Source organism: Prionailurus bengalensis, chromosome A2, assembly GCF_016509475.1.
Source record: "Prionailurus bengalensis isolate Pbe53 chromosome A2, Fcat_Pben_1.1_paternal_pri, whole genome shotgun sequence".
In the NCBI taxonomy this organism is placed as follows: Eukaryota; Metazoa; Chordata; class Mammalia; order Carnivora; family Felidae; genus Prionailurus; species Prionailurus bengalensis.
This window is the reverse complement of record NC_057348.1, coordinates 21974066-21998861: the sequence shown is the minus strand read 5'-3', so window position 1 is coordinate 21998861 and position 24796 is coordinate 21974066. Positions and strand designations below refer to the sequence as shown.

General features: G+C 41.6%; 1 protein-coding gene and 1 pseudogene across 2 annotated transcripts in view; both read left to right on the top strand.

Annotated features, from left to right (window-relative positions):
• The window catches only part of DCP1A (decapping mRNA 1A), a 58647-nt gene that overhangs the window by 20578 nt on the left and 13273 nt on the right, over positions 1-24796 (top strand). For both annotated transcript variants that reach the window (XM_043587639.1, XM_043587640.1), the window contains 3 exons: positions 7791-7857; positions 13272-13410; positions 18414-18527. In XM_043587639.1, coding sequence (XP_043443574.1) covers positions 7791-7857; positions 13272-13410; positions 18414-18527 — 320 coding nt within the window. The remainder of the gene's footprint in view (positions 1-7790; positions 7858-13271; positions 13411-18413; positions 18528-24796) is intronic.
• On the top strand, positions 3821-7778 carry LOC122486481 (annotated as a pseudogene).

The window sequence follows — 24796 nt, the reverse complement described above, 5'->3', positions numbered from 1 at the left end:
ATATCACTAATATCAGGGAAATGCAAATTAAAACCACAAAGAGGTTACTCCACACATGTCAGAATGGTTCTTGTCAAAAATATAAGAATTAACAGGGACACCTGGGTGGCTCAGTCAGTTGAGCATCTGACTCTTGATTTCAGCTCAGATCATGGTATCATGGTTCGTGATATCAAGCCCGGCATCTGGCCATGCACTGACAGCACAGACCCTGCTTGGGATTCTCTGTCTTCTCTCTCTGCCCCTTCCATGCTCAAACTCTCTGTCTCTCAAAATAAATAAATAAAACTTTAAAAAAATATATAAGAAACAACAGGTGTTGGAGAGGATGTGGAGAAAAGCAAACCTTCATGCACTGTTGCTAGGACTGTAAATTGGTGCATCTACTATGGAAAACAGTATGGAGATTTCTCAAAAAATTAAAAATGAAACTACCATATGATCTGGCAATTCCACTTCTGGGTATTTATCCGAAAAAAATGAAAACACTAATTTGAAAAGATATATGCACTTCTGTGTTTATTGTAGCGTTATTTACAATAGCCAGAATGTGGATATAACCTAGGAGTCCATCGGTGGATGAATGGAAGAAGAAAATGTATATATACACAATGGAATATTATGCAGCCATTAAAAAATTGAAACCTTACGTTTTGCAACAATATAGATGGACCTTGAGGACATCATGCTAAAATGAAGTAGATCAGATAGAAAAAGATAAATATTATATGATCTCACTAATGTGTGGAATCTTTAAGGAAGAAAAAAAAAAAAACAGGATGCCTGGGTGGCTTAGATGGTTAAGTGTCCAACTCTTAATTTTGGCTCAGGTAATGATCTCACAGTTTGTGAGTTCGAGCCCCTCATCAGGTTCTGTGCTGATAGCGCAGAGCCTGCTTGGGATTCTTCCTCTCCCTCTATCTCTCTTCCTGTCTGTGCTCACTCTGTCTCTCTCTTTCAAAATAAATAAACTTAAAAGCTCATGGATATAAAGAACAGATCGATGGTTGCCTGAGGTGGGGAGAGGGGAGATCAAAAGGTACAAATTTCCAGTTATGAAATGAGTAAGTTATGGGGATGTAATATACAGCATGGTGACTATAATTCTATATTCTGTCATCCTTTTATTGTATGTTTTTTAACTTATTTATACTCTATTTTATGTATTAGTTTAGTCTATAAGCATAATTAAAGCTCATTAAGTTTTTGTTTTATAAAAAAATGTGTTCTTTCATGTAATGAGGCAATGGCTGTGTGGTGTCAAGACCACTGGCCTAAGAGTGAGAGTACCTGAGTTCTAGCCACAGTGCCAAGACTGTTTTCTTCTGATTTGTAATAAGCTATTTAGCCTTTCCATGAACCTTAGTTTCCATCCATAAAAGTGCGCAGTGAGACTTCTGATCCAAACAAGATGGCCTAGACTTACTTGTCTCTCCTTGCTTCTCCCTGTTAAGTACAACTATAAAACCCAGAAATAACACGAGACAATCAGTAGAACTCTGAAAGGTGGAAAGGGGAAGACTCAGAACTGGCAAAACAGCACAGCAACAGGGTCTTACAACCCTCTCACCCAACAGAAGGTGGGGACCCAGGCCTGGTATTTGCTGACCTCCAACCTAGCAACACAGGACAGGTCAGGGAGGCTCATTCCCTTCCTGGATCAAGTGGTAGTCCTGCCAACAGTATCAGGTGAGCCCAGAAAAACTGGCAGAAAGGATTAGAGGAGCCCTACTGACAATGAGTGGCCACCAGGGGGAGTGCTTTCCCTCCCTCCCACGAAGGGGAGGGAGGGGTGGTGGAGGAGTCACATCACTGACCTAGTCTGGGAAGCAGTCTTATCTGTGAAAGTCAGAGGCTCTCTTCCAGGACAGGCACACCAGGTGGCCTAGCCATGGGGAACTCCTCCCACACCTTCAAGATACTTGGCTGAGAGCCGACTAAATTCTTACTTCAAGAAATTATAAAAAGAAGAGCAAATTAAGCTCAAAGCATACAGAAGTAAGGAAAGAATAAAGATAAGAGCAGAAGAAATCAATGACATTGAAAATATGAAAAGAGAAAAATTAGTGAAACAATAAGCTGGGTTTTTAGAAAACTTTTAAGTTTATTTTGAGAGAAACAGAGACAACACAAGTGGGGGAGGGGCAAAGAGAGGGAGGGAGAGAGAAAATCTCAAGCAGGCTCCTCACTGTCATTACAGAGCTCCGTGTGGGGCTCAAACCCACGAAGCAATAAGATCATGACTTGAGCCGAAACCAAGAGCTGGACGTTTAACTGACTGAGCCACCCAGGCACCACAAATTAAAAAAAGATCAATAAAATTCACAAACCTTTTTAGCAATACTAAGAAAAATAAAACACAATGTACCAGTATCAGGAATGGAATAGTAGGTATCACTATAGATTCTCCAGACATTAAAAGGGTAATAAGCTAATGCTGTGAACATTTAAGTACTTTATTTTTCTTTAATGTTGTTTTTTACATTTTTTTAAATTTATTTTTGATAGACAGCACAAGTGGGGGAGGGGCAGAGAGAGACAGAGACACAGAATCCGAAGCAGGCTCCAGGCTCCAAGCTGTCAGCACAGAGCCCGACACGGGGCTTGAACTCACAAACTGTGAGATCATGACCTGAGCCAAAGTCAGATGCTCAACCAACTGAGCCACCCAGGCACCCCCTGTGAACAGTTTTATAGTCATAAACTTGATAACTTGGAAGAAATGGACCAGTTCCTTGAAAACCCAAACTACAAAATTCAACCAAGACAAAATAGATAACAGGAATAGTACTATAGCCATTGAAGAAATTGAATTCATAATTCAAAAGAAAAAAATCTCCAGGCCTAGATGGTTTTACTGGAGAATTCAAAGAGGAGTTAACACTAATTTTACATAGTTTCTTCCCGAAAACAGACAAGGAGGGAACAATTTTCAACTGATTTTATAAAGCCAGTATTACTCTGATACCCAAACTAGGTAGACAGTACAATAAAAGAAAACCACAAACCAGTATCTCTCAAGAAGTAGGTTAAAAAGGGGGCACCTGGGTGGCTCAGTTTGTTGAGCATGTAACTTTGGCTCAGGTCATGATCTCACAGTTTGTGAGTTCAAGCCCTGCGTTGGGCTCTGTGTCGACAGCTCAGAGCCTGGAGCCTGCTTCAGATTCTGTGTTTCCCTCTCCCTCTGCCCCTTCTGTGCTTGCACTCTGTGTCTCTCTCAAAAATAAATAAACTTTAAAAAGCAAAAAAATTTTTAGAGAAGTAAGTTAAAAAAAATCCTCAGCCAAATATTAGCAAACTCAACAATATAGAGAAAAGGGTTTTATTCCAGATCTGCAAAGCTGGTTCAGTATTGAAAATAAGGGGCGCCTGGGTGGCTCCATCAGTTTAGCACCTGACTCTTGGTTTCAGCCCAGGTCATGATCTCACAGTCATGAGATCGAGCCTCTTGTCAGGCTCCGCACCAAGTGTAAAGTCTGCTTGGGATTCTCTCTCTCCCTCTTTCTCTGCCCCTTCTCCACTTGTGCGCACACACATACCCACTCTCTCAAAAATAAACATTTTCAAAAACTACATTGAACATCAGTTTAATCCACCATATCAAAAGACTAAAGATGAAATAGAAATATCACATGATCATATTTAGTGTTTTTGATGCAGGGAAAAAACCCATGTCCATGCATGATAAAAACTCTTAAGTTGGGAATAGAAGTAAATTATGTGATCTTGATAAAGAGCATCTGCAACAGACTTACAGCCAGCATTATACTTACAGTGAAAGGCTGAATGTTTTCCCTTTAAGATTGAGAACAAGGCAAGGATGTCCACTGTCAACACTGCTGTGCAACATAGCACTGAAAGTTCTAACCACTGCAATAAGGCAAGAAAGAAAAATAGGCCTACATATTGGAAGAGAAAGGGGAGAAAAATAATAAAAATGTTATTCGCAGATAACAGACTAAGTACAAATTCCTAGAACTAATTAGTGAGCTTGGTAAGATGCGAGAATACAAGATCAACATTCAAAACTCAGTCACAATTAAAAACTACCATTTAGGGGCGCTGGCTGGCTCGGTCGGCAGAGCATGCGGCTCTTGATCTCGGGGTCATGAGTTAGAGTCCCACAGTGGGTGTAGAGATTACTTAAAAAGATAACCTTAAAAACAAGCCACCATTTATAGCCCTTACAAAGTTAAGTACTTAGGCATAAATTTAACAAAACATGTACAGGATCTGTGTGCTGAAAATTACTGATGAAAGAAATCAAAGAAGATCTAAATAAATGGAGAGATAGACTGTACTCGTGCATTGAAGTACTCCACATAGTACAAATTTACCTATTCCCAAATTGGCTCTGTAGGTTTAAAGCACTTTCTTCTATCAAAATCCCAACAATGTTTTTTGTAGGCATAAACAAACTTATTCTAAAACTTCTATGGAAAAGCACAGGCCGTAGAAGATAAAACAATTTGGAAAAGCATAAAGTGGGGGGAATTATTAAGGCCTACTATATAGCACAAGAATCAAGACAGTGTGGTACTGGTGGAGGAATAAACACATAAATAGGATAAAATAAATCTGGGAATAGACCCACACAAATATACCCAACTGATATTTGACAAAGGTACAAAATACTCCTCAATAAAGAGAGGAGAGCATTTTCAACAAATAATGCTGGATAGAACATTTAGACCAAAAGAACCTTAACCTAAACCTTTTTATGCAAAAATTAACTCAAAATCAATTACCAACTGATGGAGCGCCTGGGTGGCTCAGTTGGTTAAGCGTCTGACTTCGGCTCAGGCTATGATGTCATGGTTCTTGGGTACAAGCCTCCATCAGGCTCTGTGCTGACAGCTTAGAGCCTGGAACCTGCTTCAGATTCTGTGTCTCTCTTTCTCTCTGCTCCTGACCCTCCCCCCCCCCCCAAATCTTTCTCAAGAATAAATAAAACATTTTTAAAAATTGATTACCTATTGAAATGTAAAACTATAAACCTTTTAGGAAAAATCATAGAAAATTTTGTTACTGCGGGTCTATCAGGAAAGAATCCTTGACACCAAAAGCATGATCCATAAAAGGAAAAATTGGTAAGTTGGACCTTGTCAAAATTAAAAATCTTTGCTCTGGAAGGACCTTACTAAAAATGAAAAACAAGCTCCAGATAGAAAATACCTTCAAACCACATATCCAAAAAAGGCCTAGTATCTTGAATATCTAAAGAACTCATAAAATTCAACAGTAAAAAACGTCCAATTAGAAGGGGCAAAAGACATGAACAGACATTTGACTAAACAGAAAATATGGATGACAGAGAAGCACATGAAAAGATGTTCAGCATCATTAGCTTCTAGGGAGATGTAAACTAAAACCACAGTGAGATGCCACTATATACCTGTCAGAATGGATGAAGTTAAAAATAGAAGAACAGATGCTGGCAAGGATGCAGAGAAACTGGATTGCTCATATGTTGCTGGTAGGAATATAAAATAGTACCAACACTCTAGAAAACAGAGTTTCTTTTTTAAACTGGACATGCAACTTCTGTGACTCAGTAACTGTGCTTTGGGGCATTTAACCCAGAGATGAAGACTTACATTCACACGAAAATCTGTGCATGAACTTTCATAGCTGCTTATTTGTTAATAGCTCAAAACTGGAAACACACCATGTGTCCATCAGTGGATGAACATTTGAACAGGTATGGCCACACCATGAAATACTACACAGCCGAAAAAGAGTGGGGGTGGGGATGAACAATTGGTGCAAGCAACAACTTGGATGAATATCCAGAGAAATATGTTGGGTTAGAAAACTCAATCTCAAAAAGTTACATGTTATATGATTCCCTTTATATTCTGTAACATTCTTGAAATGACAACATTAAAGAAACAGAGAACAGATTAGTGTGTCTGCCAGGAGTCAGAGATGGGGGAGAGGGACCAAGGGAAGAGGGTGTGGCTATAAAAGTCCACCAGGGATCTTTGTGGCCACAGCAATGTTCTGTAACTTGACTGTATCAATGTCAGAAGCCTGGCTGTGAAATCATACTATAGTTTTACCAAACGTTACCAATGGAAGAAACAAAGGGCACATACAGTCTCTGTTTATTTTTTCCAAGTGTGTGTGAAGCTACAATTATTTCAAAATTAAAAGTTTAATTTAGCCCTTTTCCTTTGGAGCACCACTGAAAATCCTGGTGTCGCCCTGGTGTTACCAGTATTGTAAGAACAAAACATACCCAAAGTCTCACTTCGGCAGAAGTGTCCCTGATGCCAATATCCACATCTTTGACCTGGGGCAGAAGAAGGCAAATGTGAATGGGTTCCCACTATGTGGCCACATGACGTCAGATGAATATGAGCAGCTCTCCTCTGAAGCCCTGGAGACTGCCTGTATTTTTGCCAGCAAGTACATGGTGAAAAGCTATGGCAAAGATGGTTTTCATATCCAAGTGCAACTCCACCCCATCCCCATCATCTGTATCAACAAGATGTTGTCCTGTGCTGGGGTTGACGGGCTCCAGACAGGTATGTGGAGTGCCTTTGGAAAACCCCAGGGCACATGGTTAGGGTCCACAGTGGCCATGTCATCATGTCCTTCCAGAAGCATGTGATTGAGGCCCTACGCAGAGCCAAGTTCAGGTCCTCTGGCCACCAGAAGATCTTTATTTCCAAGAAATAGGGCTAAGTTTAATGTGGACAAATTTGGAGACATGATGGCTGAAAAGCAGCTCATCCCAGATGGCTGTGGGGTCAAATACATCCCTACTCATGGCCTCTTGGACAAACGACAGGCTCTGCACTCATGAGGACCTCAGCACTGCTCCCTCCTTATTCATGCCCACCAATAAATTCTACTTCCTGTCTTAAAAAAAAAAAAAGTTTAATTTTTAAAAAAAGACATAATATCTGCACTGCCTGTACCAGTCATTTTAAGTATGAAGGAAGGTGCAGCCTGGGCCAAGCTGTGAGTATCATGGTGGGCGCACGTGGTAGCAATGAGCCATAGCTATTCATATGTTTGTTTTGACTTACAATTCAGTATTTCTGTCCCACCTTATCCAGAAAGTGTTTACAGTGGTTTTTATGTATTGTTAACCTTTAATTATAAGGTTCATTTATCTATTCACCAAATAGTTTTTGAAGGTTTTCTTAGTGTTGATCACACCACACATGCTGGGAATGAAAGAGGAAAAGAAGTGTGATAGACTGAGCTCAGCCCCAGCATTTCCATTTCCTGCGTGAACGATGTTGATTATAGGCTGGATCTGGAGCTGGTGTTTGTTTTTATTGTAATTACTGATTCCATATTTCAAGCTTCGAAAGATTGATGGAGGTTCTGTTGTTTGGTTCTGCTGGTGGGTGAACTTGGTTTTCGATAATTAAGACACTTTTTTTCACATTTCACTGTCAATTTGAAATGCATCTCACAATGTTGATTCTTAGTTTAACAGCACTTTCCTTTCTTGGTAACAGAAAATAATGGTACCTCTTACACTTAGTGGCACCTTAGGCTCAATGAGATCTGGAAATCATGTCTGAAAACTTTCTTTTGCAATTTTCATCTGAATATTTTACCTATCTTAATTTTATTAATAATTTTATTAAGCAGTTTAAGGGAGAGGCTTTTTTTTTCTTTAGAGGAACTCTTAACAATTTGAGGGTTTGATGGTAAATTCTGTTGGTGGTAAATTCTCTGACATTCCGTGGTAATAATATAGTATTTACGTATACTCAAATGTTGAAACCACATTTCCCATTATCTTTTTTTCTCCTTTGTTTTTCAAGTGTCGATATACAGCATCTGGTTTTACGATAAGAATGACTGTCACCGCATAGCCAAACTCATGGCCGAGTAAGTATTTCTTTTACAACATAGATCTAATTAATGATATATGAGAGATGAAAAAATTACTTTCCCCCTCGCTTCTGTTTGCTACTGAGTCTACTAATTTGTTTCTCCCCTGATTTCCTGCTTATTGCCCAAAAATTGGAAGAGGCAGAAAAGCTTAAAACTAGAATTATCTGTAACCCTACTACTCCCATTGTTAGTGTTTTAGTCTGTTTCCTTCCCGTCTTTTTATTTGTACATTAGGTCGTGTGTGGTGGTTTTTTACAAAAATAGATCACCCTGTACCTCCTACTTTTCAGTTCAACAGCCTTTTTCCAGTTTACGCTAAAGAGTCCTCTGTGGTATTTGTAATTTTATCCAGTCCTGAAGACAAATCTTAATTTAACCAAACCCTTATTGTTAAGCATGTGCTTAGGGCTGACCCCAGAGGACGCTATCACGCCCAGGGCACAGGCAGGCGGCGCTAGGCTCTGGCGAGACGAGTGGTGCGGCGCTCCGCAGCCAGTAGAGAACTCCTGCCCGCGCCTCCTTGACGTGAACTCCACTGTGGCGCCGACTCTAGGTGTAGTGGTCCCCCAGTTCACTGATGGGCTGTGTTCCAGGAGATGCTTTGTATGTCAGAATCTTGGAATTGGAAAGCAATTTCATTGAATGAGAGTTCTAAAGGGTGGCTTACTGTCTTTTCTCAAGCTAGCCCGCAGGAGCCACCCCTCATCTGGCTTCTCTGTGCTGCTGGTGCTGCTGGTCTGGGTTCTGGGAGCCCGAGACACCGTGGCGCTGGGGGGGCCTGCGGTGCTGCGGCCACCAGTGTATTCTGGCTCACCTGTGTTTCCTTTTCGGTTTTTGCCTAAATCTCCCCAGAGATGTGAACCCCCACCCCATCATCGGAATTCCTTTCGTTCTCCTGCAAGGTTTTTATCTACATCTTTGGAAGAAAACTGTCTTAATTTTTTAAGAAACAGTCCAATTTCACACTAATTTCTGTAAAAGTGTAAATAAATAAGCCCCAAACCTCAATTCCAGGCATATTTGCATTTTAAAAGAAGCCCATATGGCTAAAGCAAAGTTTTAATCGAAGACCACTGTCATGTCCTGATTGGATGTCTGTCCGCCTTCTGCTTTGATGGCTCTGGCCGTGAGCTCACAGGATAGGCTGTGTTTATTACTGTGGGCATACACCCCTGAAGACATTGTTCCAAATGAACTTGCATCAGTCATGTTGGAAAACATGTTGCCTCTCTAGAAACACCCCTCCTTCCTTCCTTTCCTTTCCTTTCCTTTCCTTCCTTCCTTTCTTTTTTTTTTTTAATTAATTTATTTTTTTAATGTTTTTATTTATTTTTGAGACAAAGAGAGACAGAGCATGAGCAGGGGAGGGGCAGAGAGAGGGGGAGACACAGAAGCAGAAGCAGGCTCCAGGCTCTGAGCTGTCAGCACAGAGCCCGACGCGGGGCTTGAACTCACAGACTGTGAGATCATGACCTGAGCCAAAGTCGGACGCTCAACCAACTGAGCCACCCAGGCGCCCCCTTCCTTCCTTTCTTTTAATGTTTTACTTATTTTTGAAAGAGAGAGAGAGCGAGAGAGAGAGCAGGGGGAGGGGCAGAGAGAGAGGGGGACAGAGGATCCGAAGCGGGCTCTCTGGCTCCGCACTGACAGCAGAGAGCCCGACATGAGGCCTCAGCTCACTAACCTCAAGGTCATCATCTGAGCTTTGCGAAGTTGGACACATAGCAACTGAGCACACTTTATTTTTACAACACCTTGTCCCTGGAAATGAATTAAAACTACTTTTTTTACAAAGCCATTTACTTATTTGATGACTACTTTTTGTATTTTTGAAAGTGACAGCAAAGGCAGTTTACTTCTAATTACTTAGAAGACACAGATGTATTGATTCTTGGTTATCCTGAAATCCAGAATATTTTTCTGAAATGTCTAAACTTTGGAATATGTTAGTATATAGACTTTCTCCTGCAGGTTGAGAACTTTTGGGCCCCAAGTAAGAAATATGTTTCTTTTAGCTTTAATAGCTACTTACAGGAAACCATTTTGAGCTTTTGTCTAAACTGTCAGGGCCAGTGGTACCCCTCATACAAGACTTCAGGTGGTAAATGAGGCAGAAGACTGAAGGCCTATCTGAAAATACTGTACTGAAACCAAAAGTAGGATGAGGAAGTAGAAACAGAAAGCAAAAGGGAAAAGGAGCATTTGAGTTTCTTTCACAAGAAATGCCCAAAAGAAGCACATTTGCTTATGCTTCCAGCTGGTTTTACTAGAAGCAGGGGAGTTATTGAAAGTGATTAGAGAGTGCCCTCATGAAACTGTTAGTAATGAGTTTTCAAGTGCCTGGCCTATTTATGGCCGAAGAGAACACCTTATATGTTAACATGAACTTTGTGATAAATGGTGTTGTGGTCACCAAAGATAAAGAAAAGACTACTTTATCTTTCTTTGCTCTGACTTTGCCTGTGTACAGCCTCTGTTTGCTACATAATTCAGATTATTATCTCTGCCCACCAGAAATACAGGTGTGTATTGGCAGATTGTGTGTGTGTCTCAATAAATGTGCCTGTCGGTGCCCATTCTGTTAAATCACTGTTTCAACAGCTGCAATATAATAAAAATTCTCCAAGTAAAGAAGTTGACTTATTCCAGAAGATGTTTATAAAAACTGAGAAGCTGTGCGGTAGAGCATGCACACCTCTAGACCTGTACTGTATCCGAATTTAGAAATCCTCTCTGGTCAGTGGCAGGGTTGAAAATCCACTAAACTTGGGAAATGCTGACTCTCCTAAAGAGGAAATCCACCCTGCCAGAAACTCTTCCTAACAATAAATACTTGTTTGAACGGTTGCCTACGAAGACTGAAATTTGGAGAACTCATGGAAGTGAGCCTTATTCCTGATTTATGGGTAGTCTTGAGGGCATATTTGAGAAGAGGGTGCTCCTAAGAGAGTTTGGATTGGAAGAGGCCTGATAGAGTCCCGGCATCTTTCCTGTCCCTTCTTGCCACCTGGACATGCTGTTGAAAGCAGAAGTGTACATTGTAAAGAGGCCTGTTCCACCAGTCTAATAGTGGCAACTATTAGAAATGTTTTTGGGGCACCTGAGTGGCTCAGTGGGTTGAGCGTCCAACTTCAGCTCAGGTCATGATCTCACAGTTCACGAGTTCAAGCCCCACATCAGGTTCTGTGCTGACAGCTCAGAGCCTGGAGCCTGCTTTGGATTCTGAGTCTCTCCCTCTCTCTCTGCCCCTCCCCCGCTTGTACTCTGTCTCTCTCAAAAATCAAACATTTTTTTTAAATTAAAAAAAAGAAAGAAAGAAATGTTCTTTTGGGGGGCGCTTGGCTGGCTCAATCAGTAGAGCATGCAGTTCTTGATCTCAGAGTCTTGAATTGCAAACCCCATGTTGGACATAAAGCTTACTTTATTAAAAAAAAAAAAAAAAAAACTGAACCAAAATTACAGATCCAGATCCAGTCTGGAGCAGGGATGAGGGGAATACCAGGATGGACAAACCAGGCAGCCTGGCAAGAGGGAGGAGAAACAGGCTGTGTGACCAGAGTCTTCAATGAAGGTGAATTCAAGCTGGTGCAGCTTGTAACTGAGTACAAGTACAAGTCTCTTGAAATAGCACTCTTTTTTTCCCCCTCGTTATTAAAGGAGTGCCTGTTAATTATGGAAAATGAAGAAACGGACAAAAAAGGAACGGGAAATTGCTTGTGATCTACCATCAAGAAATAACCAACGTATATCTCTCCAGTCTTTTTCTCCTTTGCAACAGGCCTCACAGTTGGGGCCATATAGTCTTTCTTGTCTGGTATGGATATAAATGAGACAATATGGATGCTAATTGGTCTGATCTTCATATCACATACCAGTCTTCTTTCATTCTACTGTAGAGTCTGTGACTGTACATTTATTTCAGAAATAATCATCGTATTCAGAGCTATAAGCATCTAGATAGAGAAATAACACCATTACTTCAAAGCAAGATCTTCTAAACAGAAATCTTGCCTTAGGAGAAGATTCTGGTCAAGTAAATTTGGGGAAATGTATAAGCCCACCCTTCTTGGAGAATCAAATATTCTTTAGTACGTTAAAAACTCAGAATGAGTCTGCTGTTTAAAAAAAAAAAGTGCTTAATACTCTTTAACCCAGTGTTTTCAAATAAAAGAACCATCCCACGCACATGAATGGGAGCTCCTAGGCAGGTTGTTTTAAAGCAGTGAACTGACACTGAAGTGGCCTATTCTTGTCCTGTTCCTGTTGTTCAAAAAAACCCAAGGGGGCACCTGGGTGGCTCAGTCGGTTAAGCGGCTGACTTCGGCTCAGGTCATGATCTCGAGGTCCGTGAGTTCGAGCCCCGCATCAGGCTCTGTGCTGATAGCTCAGAGCCTGGAGCCTGTTTCAGATTCTGTGTCTTCCTCTCTCTGACCTTCCCCCGTTCACACTCTGTCTCTGTCTCAAAAATAAATAAACGTTAAAAAAAATTAAAAAAAAAAAACAACCAAGAAACAGATGTTCTGCTACTGAATTGTTTTATTGCCTGTCCTTATCACCATCCAGAAAGTTTTCAGCTTATACAATAATCAAGTTGTCCTGTGCCCATAATATCCTGTGGCAGGTAATCCTGTTCATTAGAGCTGGGATTAAAACCTAAATGAATCTTAAAAAGAAAAAGACCCCAGCCCTCTCTGGCATTCTTAACCCTCAACTTTTCTTGCTTTATTTTCAAGTGCAGAATTAGCCTGAGCACCAATCAGAATGAATAGCACTGCCATGATCACCCTGACCTCACCACCCACTTGGTGATTTCTAAGGAGAGAATAAGGGAAACCTTTGAAGATTTGCTGAAATCTTTTTTTTTTTTAAGAAGCTCCTCTCCCTCCCTCTCCCTCCCTCTCTCTCCCTCTCTCTCCCTCTCTCTCCCTCTCTCTCCCTCTCTCTCCCTCTCCCTTCCTCCTTCTCCCTCCTTCTCCCCCCTTCTCCCCCCCTCCCCCAGTCCAGTGTCAGTACAGACTTTCCACAGTGGTTGCTCAGCTATGCAGCCTGCCCGTGTGTTGCTGACTACATGCTTTTGAAAACGTACTTCACCTGGTAGTTTGAGTTTGAGACTTCAAAAAAGAGAAATAATTTGGTCATTTTTAACATATCTGCTCCTACCATCTCTAGAAAAGAATTCTGTACTCTGCCCTTCTAACAGTGAGACACATCAGTTGGCATTGTTGCACATGAGCTGGTAAAGCAGTTAGTTACGTACTCCCAATACAGACCGAGGCCCTGCAATTGTATTCGGAGGAAGCATATCCTATGACATTCTTCCCGTATCCTCGGAAGACAAACACCAGGAGAGTTCGTGGGTCAGATTGTGCCTAAAGAAGTCTTTCTAAAATCTGGTTCTCCTCCTCTAGTGTGGTAGAAGAGGAGACACGGCGGTCCCAGCAAGCTGCTCGGGACAAACAGAGTCCCAGCCAGGCTAACGGCTGCAGTGACCACAGGCCCATCGACATTCTGGAGATGCTAAGCAGAGCCAAGGATGAATATGAGAGGGTGAGACGGACTGGGAGGACCAAGAGGGGAGAAGGAGGCAGGCGGGGAGTAGGGGGAGGGGGCCTGGGGGCATGTGCTGGGGAAGTCACCTCTAGGCCAGCAGAGATAATTAGTCCAGAAAGAATACATGTCTTACAGTTTTTAGCCTCAAAGGGAAAGAAATTTGCTTACGTCCAAGCCCTTGACTTGGTGTGAAAGTTTAGAATGCTCTTTTTCTGTTCCCATAAAATTACTGAAAATGGTTTCAGGGTGCAAAAGTTAGCCTGTAGCAGGTAGTTCTTCAAAAGCTTCTTGCCTGTTCTTCACCCCTGCGGCCTCTGCTAGGGCTTAGGAATATGTGTAGCCTGATCATTTGCACCTGCTAATACAAAGGGTATATTTATGGTCTGCTGTTGGTGGTAGGTTCACAGCCTTTATTAAGCATTATTTGGAATTCTACCCACGTGTGAAGCTTTTCTAGATTTTTTTTTCTTTTCTGTATATTAGTTTAAAAGTGAAAGGATGGCGTTTTCTCCCTGAAATTGAATAAAATGGAAGTTGTAGTGCATTTGTTAACTTGTTCACTACACACTTACGAACCATCCACTATGCGTCAAGCAGTGGGCATTTCATTAGTGGTCTTCAAACCGCGTGGCTTTGGAACTGCCCTGACTTTTCACTTGACATGGGCCCCTGAGAGCTTCACGCTTCATAGGAGGCAGACTGAAGGTTTCCACTGCTGCGCTTTGTTTCAGTGGAATTGTAATTGTCACCTTACTCTTTACTCATATGTGATTAAGTACTTTTGTTTTTTGTGTAATCCTCACCTCACCAAAAGTTCCAGGGACAGGTGTGAAAAGCACTCTCTATGGTGTGTTTCCCAAACAATTCTGCTCTAACACTAGCCTCTACATAGTTAACAGGTGACCCTTAGGAAAGGTTCCAGTTGGTCAAGTGAGTTAAGGAAATGTTGTTAACATGGCTCCTCCTCCCCCATCCTCCTGGGGCTTTGGGCTTTGCAATGCTCAAGACTCTGAGGGGCCCTACAATAAGTACAGCAGCACCGATTCCCAGGTTGATCGAACTATGGAACCGTTTTTCTCATATTCCACTTCAGCATCTCAAGAATCTAGAGTTTAGGGAGCAGACTTTGAAACAGTGCTCTGGAAGGTAGTTTCCTCCAGCAAAGGAAAAGTCCTATTCAAACACCAAAGGAAATCTCACTTCTGAGGTAGAGAAGTGTACATTAGAGCCCCTGAGAAGTTCAAGTTGCATCAAATTCCTCAATGTCTCATAGAGAATTAAGAGGAATTTATGGAACTCTGAAAATTAATACAGGAAAAGCAGTCATCTCTGTAGTGGATGCATGAACACTTAGGATCCTAACTGGATGAGAATAAATTCCGAGAATAATTTTCTGTTCTTTTAGGTCATCTTATATTCCCCCAAATTCCCTCTCATATCCTTAATGAGATCTGGCTATCTATATAGATGCCTTGTTCTGTTTTTATAGAGGCCTTTTTGTGTTCTGAGAACAGGTAGCTAATAAATCCAGGGCTCTGTCATGCATTCCTAGTGATGACTAGATCACGGTGCCACACGGGACAGAAAGCGTAGGTGCTGTGCACCAGAGCTGGTGCTCTGGGAGGTGGCCTGGCTTACTCCTCAGCCTAAGAAGCAAGTAGCCACAAAACGAAAGAAGGAACAGAGCCTTGGTTTTGTCCACAAAGCTATAAAGGAACTCTAGGTCAAGCAGGCAATCTGAAAATGTGACACATTGCAAAAGGTAAGAATGTGGAGAGCACGGTAATTACTGTTGTAAAGAAAATTCCCCCATGCTATGGAATAAGTAAAATGATGTCTGTGGCTAGATTAAAACTAAAAACCTTTGGGAATTTTGTAAATCTTTGGTACTTCCTTTTTATAATGCATTCTTTCTGGTTTTGAAAACTATCTGTAAATGGGTAGAGCTTCCTGAAAGAGCAGGTTTTTTTCCTGTCTACACTTGCCTGTCGTCCAACCAAATGGGAGTTGGAATTCGCAGTGACCCGTGAATTCATAGCCAAGTGTTTGCATGGGCGCTCTCAGCTGCCGCGCAGCTCCAGATGGCCCTTTGTTTACCTGTAGTAGAGACTTAGATTGACAGTCTAGGGCAGAGGTGCAAGCCATGCCTCAGTGATGGCATGTAACCCCAATCCTAAATCTCCCCCACCCACCGTGAATGAAATTCCACGCTTTGGGGTGAAAGATTTATAGTAAAGACTGTTGGGAAATTAAAACTCTATAGTCAACGTTTTCTCCTAAAGTCCTATAATTTGTTTTAACCAACTTACCTTTTTTAAAGGTAAGTAACAGGCCCCCAGGTGGCTCAGTCGGTTGAGCGTCCAACTTTGGCTCAGGTCACGATCTCATGGTTCATGAGTTTGAGCCCCGCGTCAGGCTCACTGCTATCAGCATGGAGCCCGCTTTAGATCCTCTGTCCCCCTCTCTCTCTGCCCCTCCCCTGTCATACTCTCTCTCTAAACAATAAACAAAACATTAAAAAGTAATAATAATAAAGGTAAGAAAGATAGCTAAAGCCACAATCCTTTACAGCAGCACTTACTGAGTTGCTTGTAGCCACAGGATATAATCCTGGATTTTGGTTGAGAGGTTGTTTGTATTTCATATTTAAAGATTAGAGTAAAAGAAAAAAACATAATCCCACCACCTAGAAATAATCACTGATAATACTTTGTATCCTTCCAAAAATATGTGTAAATGTGTCCCAGAGTGTGTGGTATGCTTCTCTACACTAGTTTTATTATTAACTAGTTTTAAAAGTCGCTTTTATTAACTCTTTTGTAACCAGTTTTTTTTTTTCAAAGAACAATACCTTGATGACAGTAGCTATTTATTCATCTCACAGGCGAGTCCCTGTGAGATTTCTTTCGGTAGAATGAAAACTTTTTGAAAAAGAGAAGAGTGGTATTAATAGCTGCATGTTTTTTCTCCCGTGCTTTACATAAACAATATGCTGTTCTTTTCTGATTCTCTTAAGAACTCAGAAATATATCCTGTGGCTAAGTCTTCGTGTTCAGCATTTTCTGTTAAGATAAACCATTTGAAATAGAATTGGTAGATCGAAGGATTTTGTCATTTTTAAGGTTTTTACTAAATATTATAATAAAATTACCCTCCAGAAAGTTTGATTGTCCATTTCCCCGAATCTGTACAAATAGCAAGTGTCATCTACAAACTCAGATTAAACCTTCCAAGAACAGCCCTGCACATGTATAAAAAAAATGTCTGAGACCTTTTAAAGTACAGCCCATCTTGTAGTTCATGTTGAGTTAAGCAGAGAAGACTAAACTGCCCCCAAAACCACATGGGCCATGGAAGCACATGTAGTGGGTGGGCCAGGGTAGCCCTGATGCAAACAGAACCTGGCCCTGCATCAGAGAGTCATGTGCAGCTCAGCTCCAGCCAGTTGTTGCAAAGGTGTCCAGCTTCTCTCCGAAAATAACAAGCTGGGATTTTTATGTGAAAACTCCCAATTTTGAAAATGTTTCTGAACATTGTATACCCTCTGCTCTTAGGAACTTGTCATGAACATTGTTTTGAGCTTTTCTGTGATGCAGTTTAATTCCAAGAATTCTCCATAATGTGTTAGTACATATTGATGGTGGTGTTGCACAAAGGGGTAGAAAATAAGATATTTCATAGGCAGTTGAAGGGGGTTAAGAAGTACAGACTTCCAGTTATAAAATGAGTAAGTGATGGGGATGAAAAATACAGCACAGGGAATATAATCAGTAACGTTGTAATAACTTTGCATGGTGACCACACTTGCCTGGGTGAACCCTGTGTGATAGGTAGAATTGTCTAATCACCATGTTGTGCACCTGAAACCAATATAACATTGTGTGTCAACTGTATTTCAGTAATAGATGTTTTTGAAAAGATATTTCATAGGCTGTCCCAGGCTATTTCACCTCTGTCTAAATGGATAACACTGAATAAAAAGTGTTATAAGGATTATGTCATTTGAATAGAATAAATGCATTTTAGCCATTCATTTAACATTGGAGTATCTAACGCTGTGCTAAGCACATGTACTTATTCTCTGCTATCAAAATTAATGTGTCCCTGGACTGAATTTGGGGCTTCATTTTTAAATCTGGTCTCCTGAGTGTTCTAAACTGTTTCTGGTGTCCATTGTGACATGGGTAATGGATCACATAGCCCAAATATAATAACTTCAGTTCCTAAGAATTCATAATTCTGTGCCCACCTAATGATCTGTTTTTAGGATTCTCTTTAAGACCAAAAGTATTTTCACTTTTGGTGTTACATATAAGTTAACAGGAATTTTAAAACATTTAATGACTGTCATCTTGATGGTGATGCTTAGAGATCTTTTTAGTTTAAGTTTTAAGAGTATACAATGATTTCAAGCAATAGTGTTGGGAACAATTGGCCATCCACATACAAAAAAAGAAAAAAAAATCCATAACATAAATGTAACACCTTATACAAAAATCAACTCAAAATGGCTCCTAAATCTAAATTTAAAACTACAAAAATTTAGAAGAAAAATGCATTTTACCATATGACCTAGGTATACCACCGCTAGGTATTTACTCTAGAGAAATGATGCTTTTGTCCACACAAAAACCCGTGCATGAGGTTTTATGAATATAAAAGCTCTATACGTAATTACCAAAAACTGGAAATAGCACAGATGACCTCCTATGGGTGAGTGTTCCACAAGACAGTAATGTGGTCATACAGTGCAACACTACTTAGCAGTAATATATGCACTTCAAGGGATATAAAAACAATTGTCACTATTATCTAAAACCAAGTCCTCAACTGTCTAGAAATTTTATTTTTTAAGTTACTTACCTGAGGGTCCAAAGCAAAACATTTGGGGGAGTTTTTGCTTGTTTTTAAAATAGCATTGCTGATAACCTCAGATGTCTTATGAACCAAATAGTAGTCAGCAAACTGTTCACATGATATACTTTTCCTTTTAATTGCAGAATCAGATGGGCGACTCCAATATCTCCAGCCCTGGGTTACAGCCAAGCACTCAGCTCTCCAATCTGGGAAGCACCGAGACTCTAGAAGAGACGCCATCTGGGTCACAAGATAAGGTTTGTACAGTTAAAGCCCTAGCTTTGCCCAGGGTACAAAACACAGAGTGATATTTTGTAAGGATATCAGTGAGGTACAAAAAATATTTGTTGTTTACCTGTCGAGGTGGATACATACAGGCAACAACATGGTAACTCCTGTCATTTGCCCTGTGTTTCCGTCTGGATTTTGCAGGAGCCTCCGCTCTGGTTATAGAGCTTTTGCCATTGCCACTCCCTTCCTTGCTCTTCACCCAGCAGCCAGAGTAATCCTGATAAACCAGAAGTTAGAGCATGACATCACGCTGCTCAAAACCACCCAGTAGTGTCCCATCGCCCTCCATTAAAAGCCAGGGCCTTGTCACTGGTCCATGGCCTCCTGACCCCTGCCTCATCTCTTACTTCCTGCCTTGCTTGCTTGGCCCTGGTCTCGTTGGCCCTTCTGCCTTTCCACAAATGTGCCAGGCTTGCTCCTGCCTCAGGACAGGCCTTTGCACTTGTTGCCTTCGCCTGGAGTACTTTCCTCCCATATAGGGCTTGCTCCCTTTCTTCCTTCAAATCTCAAGCATTCTCCATACAGGTGAGGCCTTCTCTGGTCACCCTGTTTTAAAGAACCCTTACCCCTGTCCTCCCGTGCCTTATTTTCTCCCTAAGGCTTCACCAGCTAACCTGGTTTGCTGGTTTCTTACTGTGTGCACTATGTCTCCTCCCCATCCGAATGTAAGCTCTTGTGGGGGCAGGCACTTCTGTCTGCCTTGTTTGTTGCCATATCCCCCACACTTAGCATTGTAAATATTTGTTGACTAAATTAGTTTTCTTTATAACCAATGGCTTGATAAATGAACAAATACCAAGTAAAACCCATAGCTTTTTAATTAAACTTCTTATTTTGAGATAATTACAGATTCACATGCAGTTACAAGAAATAATACAGAGGGGCACCTGGGTGGCTCAGTAAGCTAAGCGTCCAAGTCTAAATCAAGACATCTCAGGTCATGATCTCATGGTTCGTGAGTTTGAGCCCTGCATGGGCTCTGCACTGTCAGATTGGGGTTCTCTTTCCCTCTCTCTCTGCCTCTACCCCTCCTGCGTGCACGCATGTGCACACGTATGCTCTCTCTCAAAATAAACTTTAAAAAATAAATAAATATAGAAAGATCCCATTTCTGTATTTACCCTTTACCCATTCCCCCACTGATGACAGCTTGCAAAATAAAGTACAATATCACAACTAGGATACCGGTAAAATCTACCCATCTGGTTCACATTTCCTCAGTTTTATTCATATTCACTTCTGTGTTTATGTGCATGTCTATTTCTGTGCAATTTTATGTCATATGTAGCTTTGTATATCCAACACCATAGTCAAGATACCGAAGACTTACGTCAACACAAGGATCCTTTGTGTTGTGCTTGTATTCTCACACTGACTCCCCTGTCATACTTCCTTTCCCTCTCCTCCCATCCTTAACCCTGGTAGCCACAAAGCCGTCCCCATTTCTATAATGTCATTTCAAGGATGTTATGTAAGTGGAATGATATAGGAACCTTTGGGATTTTCTTTCTTCATTTAGCATGATTTCCTTGAAATTATTAGGTTTTTCAGTAGTTTGTTCCTTTTTACTCTTCCACCCAGTCAAGTAGAAGTACCAAAATGTGTTTAACCATTTCTGGCAGTTTGCCTGTTGAAGGACATCTGGGTAGTTTTCAGTTTTTAGCTGTTGCAAATAAAACTTCTGTGAACATTTCTGTACAGGTTTTTGTGCAGAAATTTCCATTTGTCTCTGATAAATGCCCAGGAGTGCAGATGTTGGGTCATTTGGTAATTTCATGTTTTAGTTTATTAAGAAACTGCCATAGTGTTTTCCAGAAAGGCTGTACCATTTTACATTCCCATCAGCAATATATCCATAATGTTTTTAGATATTTAGATGATGATTTAAGCCAGTTTTTTAATACTATATTCCCATGCTTCATTTTTACTGTGTTTGCATTTAGAGTCCTGAAGGTCAAACATATATTAAAAACTGTGCTATATAAAATGCAATTTTTGCAAAACATGTGTTGAGGGAGAGAAGGAACAGCCTGCCTGTGTTCCTTCTGGTCCGGCTTATCAGCCCTGGGTGTTCAGTGGAGGCAGTCACTTCCCCTTTGCTTTCTGAGTGATGGGCTTAAGGGTTCTTGCGCTGCCAACTCCCAGAGTTCTTGTCAGAACCAAATGAAGAAACAGACCCAGGACCCAGAGAACCATTTAGAGCACAGACCTTAGGATAAAAGAGGTTTCCTATTACTGATCAGTATTATAATTCAAACCAGGCTCAGGAAGTCAATGCCTGCTTTCTGAAAGGGTAAACAAAGCTTCCCAGAGCCCTGCCCAATATCCAGAGTCTGGCCTCGGCACCGCAGCAGAGTACTCTCACGTCTCAAGAGTACAGCAGGTGGCAGGCCACACTCTTCTTGGCTGGATAGGTTTTGCAGTGGGTTGGAGCAGCACGTATTACCACGGCCAGGAGAAGGGCAGGGAGGAAATGAGAACTACGCAGAGATTTCCAGGCAATTGCAAACAATCAAAATGCTCTTAAGCTTTGTTTCTTAAGTCCAGTAGCACCTGGTGTCAGCATTTTTATTGTACAGAGAATAGCTCTTCACATGGCAACATAAATTATATAATCATGAGATGAAGGTAGCATTAATACCAGTATTGTGTGTGTGTGAAAACTGAGACCCAGGCTAATTTTTTTTTTTTAATTTTATTTTAAGTAGGCTCCACATCCAATGTGGGACGTGAACTCACAACCCCGAGACCAAGAGTCACATGCCCTATTGACTGAGCCAGCCAGACACCCTGAGACTCACATTAATTTTGTAAAACTCTAGCTGCTCTAGGATTTGAACAGTTTCTTACTGGGATATAATTAATACATAGTATACATATTCAAATCTAAAGTGTCAACCTTGTAACATTTTATAAATGTAACTTAAACATTGTAACTACCACCAAGATCAAGAGATAAAAAATTTCCATCACCTTAAAAGCAATAAAAAATGAGTTCATTTGCCACAAATAGGGCAACTGCAATGAAAAGGAGAAAAAAATCTTAATCATTATTTTATTTTATTTTTTTTAATTTTTTTTTTTTCAACGTTTATTTATTTTTGGGACAGAGAGAGACAGAGGATGAACGGGGGAAGGGCAGAGAGAGAGGGAGACACAGAATCAGAAACAGGCTCCAGGCTCTGAGCCATCAGCCCAGAGCCCAACGCGGGGCTCGAACTCACGGACCGCAAGATCGTGACCTGGCTGAAGTCGGACGCTTAACCGACTGCGCCACCCAGGCGCCCCTATTTTATTTTTTTTTTTAACGTTTATTTATTTTTGAGACAGAGAGAGACAGAGCATGAACGGGGGAGGGTCAGAGAGAGAGCGGGAGGCACAGAATCTGAAACAGGCTCCAGGCTCTGAGCTGTTAGCACAGAGCCTGACGCGGGGCTTGAACTCACGAACCGCGAGATCATGACCTGAGCCGAAGTCGGACGCTTAACCGACTGAGTCACCCAGGCGCCCCTTAATCATTAAGTTTAAAGACATTTATTTTTATGCATAGCTTCCATTGTATTATACATTAGAGACTCTCTGTAATAAACTTTCAAACCAAGTTAGTAACAGGGGGAGTGAGAAATGGACCCCAAAGAATGCCTTAAGAACCATAAAACACTGTCCATTGAAAGATGAAGGAAGAGTGTGAGGGGCATCTGGGTGGCTCCACCCGTTAAGCGTCCGACTCTTGATTTCGGCTCAGGTCATGATCTCACGGTTCATGAGTTGAAACCCGGCATCGGGCTCTGCCCTGACGGCTCAGAGCCTGCGTGAGGCTCGTTCTCTCTCGCTCTCGCTCTCGCTCTCTCGCTCTCGCTCTCTCTTTCTCTCCCCCCCTTTCCTCTCTTTCTCTCCGTCCCTTCCCTGTTCACACACACTCACACACTCTCTTTTTCTCTCAAAATAAATAAACTTAAAAAAGAAAGAAAGAAAGGAAAGATGAAGGGGAGTATGATGAGCTGTAGCTGCTCAGCCTGTCAGCAAAAGCTCCGGTGTTGGATCTGTGGGCACACAGGGTTCCGCTGGGCACACAGAGAATTGTACCCTCCCGTGAGAATAGTGCTGCCGCTATTCCCTCCTTCTCACAGTCTTCTGAGATCCCAGTTTATAGGTCAAAGTGATCTGGATATTGTCAGAAGCCATGTGATTGACTAAAATTAGCTTAAATCCATAATCAACCCTCCACACAGATTGTACACGTGTTTAGTAACACTGCCACCTGGTGCTGAGGAGCAAATGCTGTCAAGTCCCGATAATATTCGGTTCCATTTCAGTTTCACAATTCACAAGTCCCTTGGGACTATTTCCCTGGTATGTTTTATATTGCTTTTTGGTTCCTAAATAATACATAGCTTCTGGTGTGCCCAGTACACTGACCAGGTCGGAAATCTGACATGGACACCATAGGTCCAGACAGAAATAGGAAATTCCCTAAGTGACAAGAGCTGTGGGGTGAGGAAGGAATAGAAAAGCCTAATTCAGTATATTGGAATTTGGCGGTGCACATACTCTTCCTCCCAGAATCCCATTTCACAGGGAGAATGGTGAGACTAACCCTTGATGTAAGGGAAGCATTGCAAAACATGGAGCCCAGACTTGAAGCATATTCAGACATGAGGGAAGAAGAAAATTCCCCTTTTCTGTGGATGAGGCGAGATGAATCCATGAATAAGTAAGTCCAAGTACCAGAGCAGTGCAGCCAGTTTTTCTTGTCCTGGGCAGAAGGTAGAAGGGTCCTCTCAAATGCAGAGACCGTAAAGCTTTTGTGTGGAGAAGCATGCTTCGTTCGTGTGTCTCTTGTGACTGATTCAGCAGCCGGGTACATATTTCCAAAAGTTGGGCACGGTTTGACCTGTAGCCATCTCTTAGGTGTATCTCTGTTTTCCGGAAGTCCTTATCGTTATCCAGTTGAGTAGGTGTCCTAGACTATACTTATTCGACATCTCAGTGCAGGGGGATAAGGGTCAAGAGCATGGACTTACTGTTAGCACTGGGTTGGAGTCTGGGTCTGTCGTACTCGGGTGTCACCTACAAAGTGGCAGTGCTACTAGCACTGCCCTCACTGATGAGTGATGCGTGTCAGGTGTGCAGCACAGGGACCCCCCCCCCCCCCACACACACACACAGTACATGTCCTGTCTGAGGTCAGTCTTCCTGCTGTCCTAACTTCGTTTATCTCTTCTTACAGAGATTCCTCTGAAACCCTAATGAATTACCACACATCCTATTCCAGAGACAGTCTGAGAATGTTTCTGACCTGGCAGAAGTTGTAGGGAGGCTGCGTGGAGAAATCTCGAAGCTTTCTGCTACTGTTGCAATCAGGGTTCAGGGCTCTCCAATATGGTTTCTTTTTTTTTTTTTTTTTTCTTTTTAAAAATTTTTTTTTAATGTTTATTTATTTTTGAGAGAGAGTGCAAGTGGGGGAAGAGCAGAGAGAGAGTAGGCCCCAGGCTCTGAACTATCAGCACAGAGCCCGACACAGGGCTCGAACTCATGAGCAGCAAGATCATGATCTGAGCCTAAGTTGGACAGTCCTCCAACTGAGCCACCCAGGTGCCCCAGTTTCATTTTTTTTTTTTTCAACATTTATTTATTTTTGGGACAGAGAGACAGAGCATGAACGGGGGAGGGGCAGAGAGAGGGAGACATAGAATCGGAAACAGGCTCCAGGCTCTGAGCCATCAGCCCAGAGCCTGACGCGGGGCTCGAACTCACGGACCACGAGATCGTGGCCTGGCTGAAGTCGGACGCTTAACCGACTGCGCCACCCAGGCGCCCCCCCCAGTTTCATTTTTTAACATGAAGTCAATTTTAAACTGTTAGAAATACTTTTTTTTTTTTTTAAGCATAAGTGTAAAAACATTCAAAATGTACATGCAGGTAATTTTAATTGTTCAAAAGTCCATTTATGTTCCACTAGACAGGTAAAAATTGCTACCTGAATCATGCCATTTTTGAAGCCAAAGGTGTATTTCATGTTGAGTTATCTCTATGTCGTGTTGTTTGATTGCTCCTTTTCTTATAATGTAAAATATTTGTATTCTTACCTGGGAAAGACTCAAGTTTTTGCAAAGTAGAATAGCCCCAGTGTGGTCTGTATTTCTCAAAGTGTGTACATCCACACGTTGTTTTGTGTGTGTATATACATACATATAAAACAGGATGTGGTGGTTAAGATAGACATAATTTGTAT